Source organism: Galeopterus variegatus, unplaced genomic scaffold, assembly GCF_000696425.1.
Source record: "Galeopterus variegatus unplaced genomic scaffold, G_variegatus-3.0.2 Scaffold369, whole genome shotgun sequence".
NCBI lineage: Eukaryota > Metazoa > Chordata > Mammalia > Dermoptera > Cynocephalidae > Galeopterus > Galeopterus variegatus.
In genome coordinates, this window is record NW_007726480.1 from 120,933 (window position 1) to 127,719 (window position 6,787).

The window sequence follows — 6,787 nt, forward strand, 5'->3', positions numbered from 1 at the left end:
CAGTTAAATTTGGTCTTTTCACAAGGGTAGTTCAAAAAGTTCATGGAAAAGTAGAATTGAAAGACAATATGAATCTTTCTGTGAACTTTGGAAGACCCCCTGTACATGTAATGTCTGTGTGTGAAAATATATACTATAATGAGGCAGTTTATATTTTTTTTAAAAAGTAATAACTTTTGGGCCGGCCCGGTGGTGCAATGCTACGGTGCGCCGCTTGGGAGCGCAGTGGAGCTCCCGCCGAGGGTTCGGATCCCACATACAGACCGGCTGCTCACTGGCTGAGCGAGGTGCGGGTGCAACACCGAGGGTTGCAATCCCGTTGCCGGTCCTGGTCCAGTACGGGCACGACACTGAGGGTTGCGATCCGTTGCTGGACATGAAAAAAAAAAAAAAGTAATAACTTTTTTTTGCTGATTTTTAAAAATTATGGCTTGATGAATGATTTAGGCTATTAACAGAAAAAGTTTCTTTCTTTTTTTTTTGTCTTTTGTCTTTTTCCGTGTCCGGCAACGGATCGCAACCCTCAGTGTTGCCCCCGTACCGGACCGGGGACCGGCAACGGGATTGCAACCCTCGGCGTTGCTCCCGCGCCTCGCTCAGCCAGTGAGTGGGAACCGGTCTGTATGTGGGATCCGAACCCTCGGGCGGGAGCGCCGCCGCGCTTCCCAAGCGGCACACTATCCAGTGCGCCACCGGGCCGGCCCCAGAAAAAGTTTCTTAATGTACTCAATTGTTGTATATCCTTGTTACTGTAAGTAGATGTTTGCGTCAGAGTTAGATTAAAGACATTATTTAAAGGGCTTCCTAAGTTTATGTTTATTTGTGCTCTTAATATGAGCACAAATAAACATAAAAAGATATGTTTTTCACCAGATTAGTTATTCATTTCACCAGATTAGTTATCTTGCTGAAGAGACTGAGCACTGTGCTGTAATTTATTGTCCTGCCTAGTAGAAGGAAAGAACAACCCCTCCCCCCAATTTAAATGAAATTATATCTTTATGAGAAATACATGTGTGTACAATATGTATGGATATATGTATTTCTTGCATGTTGCTGACTAAATTAAATTAGCTAAGTGGAAAACCTTAATATAAAATGTAGTTTTGCTTCTTTTCTAAAGAGCAGTTGTGAAATCCTCATACTTTCTTAAATCATCTTGTTAAAGCTAGAATCCTTGTTTTCTTTCTTTTAGTTGGTACGTGATAATGCAGATCTTCGCTGTGAACTTCCTAAGTTGGAAAAGCGACTTCGAGCTACAGCCGAGAGAGTAAAAGCTTTGGAGTCAGCCCTGAAAGAAGCCAAAGAAAATGCATCTCGTGATCGCAAACGCTATCAGCAAGAAGTAGATCGCATAAAGGAAGCAGTCAGGTCAAAGAATATGGCCAGAAGAGGGCATTCTGCACAGATTGGTTAGTAGAACACATTGAAACCTTTAAACCTTGCTCATTTTGAACGCTTTTATTTAGTTGAAAGCATAGTCTGAATTTTGTAATGTGTCATCCTGGTGGTATTTGTCTCTGTTTTATAATTTAACAAAGAGTATTGGGAAAGAAGAGAAAAATTGAGGAATAACCATATTAACAGGTCAAGAAGTTAAATATGAAATACAGGAACAAGCAAGAATGGTCAGGGTTAGAAAAAAACTATATAGAATGGTATTATTGAGGCAAAGAGAGAATTGCAAGATAATAGGTCATCAATTATTACATATTTCAGAATAATCATGTTCAGGAATAAGATTTTAAGAGGCTAACGATTGTAGAGGTCCTGGAGAAAAAGATATAACCAAAAAGAAAAAGATACATTTGGGAATTTGTTGTGAATAAAGAGAAGAGACCTAAACAGTCATTGCAGTCATGTGCTAAGTTTTATTCTAAAGTTAGTCTTTATTTTTTATATTAGCTAAACCTATTCGTCCCGGGCAACATCCAGCAGCTTCTCCAACTCATCCAAGTGCAATTCGTGGAGGAGGTGCATTTGTTCAGAACAGCCAGCCAGTAGCATTACGAGGTGGAGGAGGCAAACAAGTGTAAACACTTACACATACCCACAGGTTTGTAGTTTATATCTGGCTTTTGAGTCATTTGTGGAAATGTTTTGTTTTGTTTTGTTTTGGCTGCCAGCTGGTAAACATGTTCTGGGGTCTTTTTGATTCTCACTTTTTTGTAATGTATGGGATTATTAAGGTAACTTAGCGAAGGCCTACTTCCTGGTTAATAGAACAGCACTTTCTGCTGCATCCTAATGTGGCAGAAGAGGAGAACAATCTCCCTTGAGCCTTTTAAAATAAAAAAAGTAACTTATCATGATACTGTCTACTCAAATTTGTGTTCTTATTGTTTTTAAGCCTAACATTGGATCATTTGTAATAACTCTTGGTATTCTGTTTAATGGATACCATGGTGTATAACTATTACTTTTTACTGGACATTTAATTATGTTAATTTTTTTCATATTTGTATTTGAAATTTTCCAAAGTTGAAATTTCCACATATGAAATTTGAAGTGTGAAACCTTTTTATACTCCTTCAACTTTTAGATTATTTCCAGAAGATTCTCAGAAGTGGAATTACAAGAAGGTGTGAACATTTTTAAGGCTCTTGATATGTATTAACATACTGCTTTGTAGAAAGACCATACCAAATTCCATATTAGCCAAGGATACTGTGTATTTTGTTGCATTCTTGCCAGCATTGATTATTAATAGTTTTTAAGCTTCTAATTGAATAGCCCAAAAATAACATCTCATTGATTTATTAGTGAAGCTGGATTTTTTCTTTTTGTATATTTATTGGCTCATATTTTCTTTTTAAATGAGTTATCTATGTCCTTTTTCCATTTACTCATTGTGAATGATTTTTATTTATTTTTAATTTTACAAGTGCTATCTATTCCTTGTAGGGGGATAAAAAATACCACAAATTAGAAAATAAATATCCAGAGATACTACACAGTATATTGTGTATATCTTTTAGAGCTTTCTTTACATATTATAACTTTTAACTTAAAAGTTTAAACTGTTGTTAACTATTCTAATAACATACCACACCAGTTCTACTATATATGCTACTTAATCTCTTTTTTTAACTTAGCAATATATTGTGAACATTTTCTTTTACAACCTGATTGATTAGTTAATAGCTGCCTAATGTTTCATCATATGGCAGGAACTCCGATTTTAACTTTTTAGGAAGTCCCAGATGTGTAAGTGCTTTGGAAATTTAAAATATTAGGTAATTATGAGATAGCTAACTGTTTATTTCTGACAAATACTAAAGCCAGTTTATTTTAATCTTGTTTGTTTTTACTTTGACATTTTGCTTAACTCTGGTTCTAAATTTGAGTAGAGAATTTAAGCAGTATTCTGGAGGATTCATATTTCCAATAATTTAATATCGTATAATGTTTTGTCCACATAGTATATTGTATTTGAAGAGTGATAGTGTGAAAAGAGCATGTAATTAAAAATTAAATAATTATGTTTTAATAATGTTTTTTATTTTAAATCTAATGCACATTCAGATTTCTTTCTTTCTTCTTTTTTTTTTTTAATGTCCTGTACGGCTGATTTGTCTAAACCAGGATACAGTCTAGGACTACTGTTTGCATTTGGTTTTACCCTTAAGTCTCTTTTAATCTAGTATAACTCCCCTTTTTAAAAAGCACTAACTAACTGAAGAGACTAGGCCAGTTATCTTGAATGTATGCCACTTTCTGGATGTGTCTGATTGGTTACATGTGTAGTTGCTTTGTTCTCTGTCTCCTCTATTCTCTATTTTATACTGAAAAGTAGATCAAAAGCATTGTTGATTAGATTCAGCATAAGCATTTTTTGACAAGACTGTGTTGTAGGTAATACATGCCTGATATTGTTTCACATCAGTAAACATGTAAGAGCTAGTTTTCCTGCCAGTGAGATATGGCCTCTGCATTTTTCCACTTTGGACTAATAACTTTTTTGAGCCCCTTTTGTTAGTAAAATGCAAGTTCTTGAGAATTACGTGAGTTAAGATGTCATTACCTAGCCTGGAGTATTCAGTAGATGCAAGCTGCCTTTTCCTACCTTTCTGGAAGTGGGAGCTGGGCAAAGGGATTTTCAAAGCATGGATATAGATAAAAGTTTATCCTGTTTGGATATTGTTCTCATGTTAAAATTCATATGTAAACTTAGAAGTCATATCTCAGTTGCAGAGAGGATAGACCATGACCTTTATTAAATATAGCAGATCCCAGTATAATGACAGCAGTTTTTAGCACAGGAGATAGCTAACCCAGCTACACTAGGTTTTCAAGAATTGAAGATTATAATGTAAAAGTATTATAAATACTTTGTAATATAATATAAAAATATAAAAGGTTTGTTTCATTGATGGCCCAAAAGACAGCAGTTCTTATTTTTTAAACTCTTGCATCAGTCTTAAACCATGATTGAGGAGTATATGATCTACTTAAAAGATAAATTGTTGAAAAGTTAAATACTTTGCAGAGAACTTTTAAAATTATTTCTGAAATGTTAAAACATAAAAAATAAAACATTCCAAAACACTGGGTTTGTTTTTGGGGAGGGTGACAGTGTATTAATACTGATACCATTAGTTCCCAGTTTCACATGACTGGTCTTCTGGCTTGCATAGTACTTTGAACAGGTTGAGTATTTTTTAAGTGCATAGGTAAGTAGGCAGTCTAATACAAGGATGGCTCTAGGTAACAACTGGGATTGTTTATTTCATTTTCACTTTTCCTTCCATATACACTTCTTATTTATTCCTATCCTTCTACTTCTCTCCACCACCCCCTTCTTTTTTTTTTTTACAGCTACCATGTATATAACTACTAGTTGCTATTTCATGGTTCTTGGTTTAAGAATGTCAGTAACCACTGTCTCCTGGTTAAAAGATTCATCTTTTTCTTTTAAAACAAATACAATTCAAATATCAGCTCACCCATAGCTTTACTGGGGAGAATAAAAACAAATGAAGGGCTGAGCTTTTAAACATTGTGCTACTGCTCATAAACAATTCTACTTAAAAGGTAGATAAAAGAAGAAGAAATCAAATCATTTAATATTGCCATATTTTTAATTTTGGGAAAAGTGGTCAAAGCTACTGACTAGAATGCTTATAAACTATTGGTGTATTTTATTTCCTTCTTTTTAATCTCTATTACTATCTCAAACACGTGTTTTTATAAAACTGAAAATATTTTCTCCTTATGCTTTCTCCTATTTTCAGGTGTTGAAAAGTAATCGAAGTATGAAGAGGACATAGTATCAGTCAATCAGTGACTATAACCTGTACCCCCTTGGGACTGTAGAATTATAACTTTTTTTTTATGTATAAATTATACCCAGCCTGTACAGCTGTTTCCTACCCACTCTTCTTGTAAACTCTGCTGCTTCCCACACAACTAGAGTGCAATTTTGGCATCATAGGAGGGAAAAGTGACAGTTTACTACAACTGTGGCCCTATTTATTACACAGTTTGTCTTTCATGTCTTAAATTTAGTCTTCACTGTGCCAAGCTGACTGTACCTTATAGGACTGTGCTTTTTGTATTTGTTTTTTTGTGTATGTTTATTTTTTAATCTCAGTTTAAATTTCCTAGCTTCTCCCACTTCTTGTTTTTCTTTTCCTATTAAAATGTCTTCCTTTTTTTAGGGAAAATGGAACATTTATGTTAAATGTCTTAAAATTTACCACTTACAACACTACATGCCCACAAAATATATCAGGTCAGTACTGTATTTTAAAAATCCCTTGAAATGATATCAGGGTTAAAATTATTTCTATCATTTCTGAAGTTTGCTTCTGAAAACTACCATTTGAGCACTGCAACCTTACAACTGCCTAACTAGGCATTTGAGACTAAGCAACTCTACTTAATTCTTATCTCATGAAATGCCTGTTGCCATGTTACTTTGAATAGAACTATTTTTACACTATGAAAAGCAAATCTCAGTGTAAGAGAGAGTTTGGAAAAAGAATTGTATTCTTTTCTTCCTGATTCTACACAGTTGGATGGAATGAAAATGCCCTGCTTCATTCTGATGACCCTGCTAGCTAATAAAAGAATTGGACAGATAATGATTTCTCATTTTTCTAGAGCAAAATGAAAAGATACTAAAGGATCAAACATAATTTTATACTGCTAGTATTTTATTGGCTTATCTAAATTTAATAGACTATGGGGCCGGCCCGGTGGCGCACTGCTACAGTGCGCCGCTTGGGAGCATGGTGGCGCTCCCGCTGAGGGTTCGGATCCCACATACAGACCGGTTCCCGCTCACTGGCTGAGCGAGGTGCGAACGCAACACCGAGGGTTGCGATCACCGTTGCCGGTCCCGGTCCGGTACGGGCGCGACACTGAGGGTTGCGATCCGTTGCCAGACACGAAAAAAGACAAAAAGGAAAAAATCAAAACAAAAAAATAAATTTAATAGACTATGGAAATTGAGGAAAAATGTGAAGAAACAGGACAGCTATAAGGTGAATTTTAAAATATGTAGGTAAATTTTGGTCTGAAATTCCTGAGGTGTTTTTAACCTGCTTCTCTAAATCATACACTATAATTTATTTCTTGTTTAGTCTAGAAATAGTAAATTGTTTGAAAGTCACTAATAATCGTCAAATAAATTATTTTGTTGGCCATAGCCCATAATTTTATAATTAGTACTAAATGTGTACCTATTTTTTGCCACTTCTTCCTCAAATGATTAAACTTAACAGTTTATTTTAGTAAATTAAAGTAATAGGGAAAGAGATTTCAATATTTGCTTCATCAGTGC

At 34.9% G+C, this 6,787-nt stretch overlaps 1 protein-coding gene across 1 annotated transcript in view; it reads left to right on the forward strand.

Annotated features, from left to right (window-relative positions):
- Nucleotides 1–6,086, forward strand: part of KIF5B (kinesin family member 5B) — a 47,811-nt gene extending 41,725 nt beyond the window's left edge. The window contains exons 24-26 of the mRNA XM_008568042.1: nt 1,196–1,412; nt 1,906–2,056; nt 5,235–6,086. Coding sequence (XP_008566264.1) covers nt 1,196–1,412; nt 1,906–2,036 — 348 coding nt within the window. The 3' untranslated portion in view covers nt 2,037–2,056; nt 5,235–6,086. The remainder of the gene's footprint in view (nt 1–1,195; nt 1,413–1,905; nt 2,057–5,234) is intronic.
- The last annotated feature ends 701 nt before the right edge of the window (nt 6,087–6,787 follow it).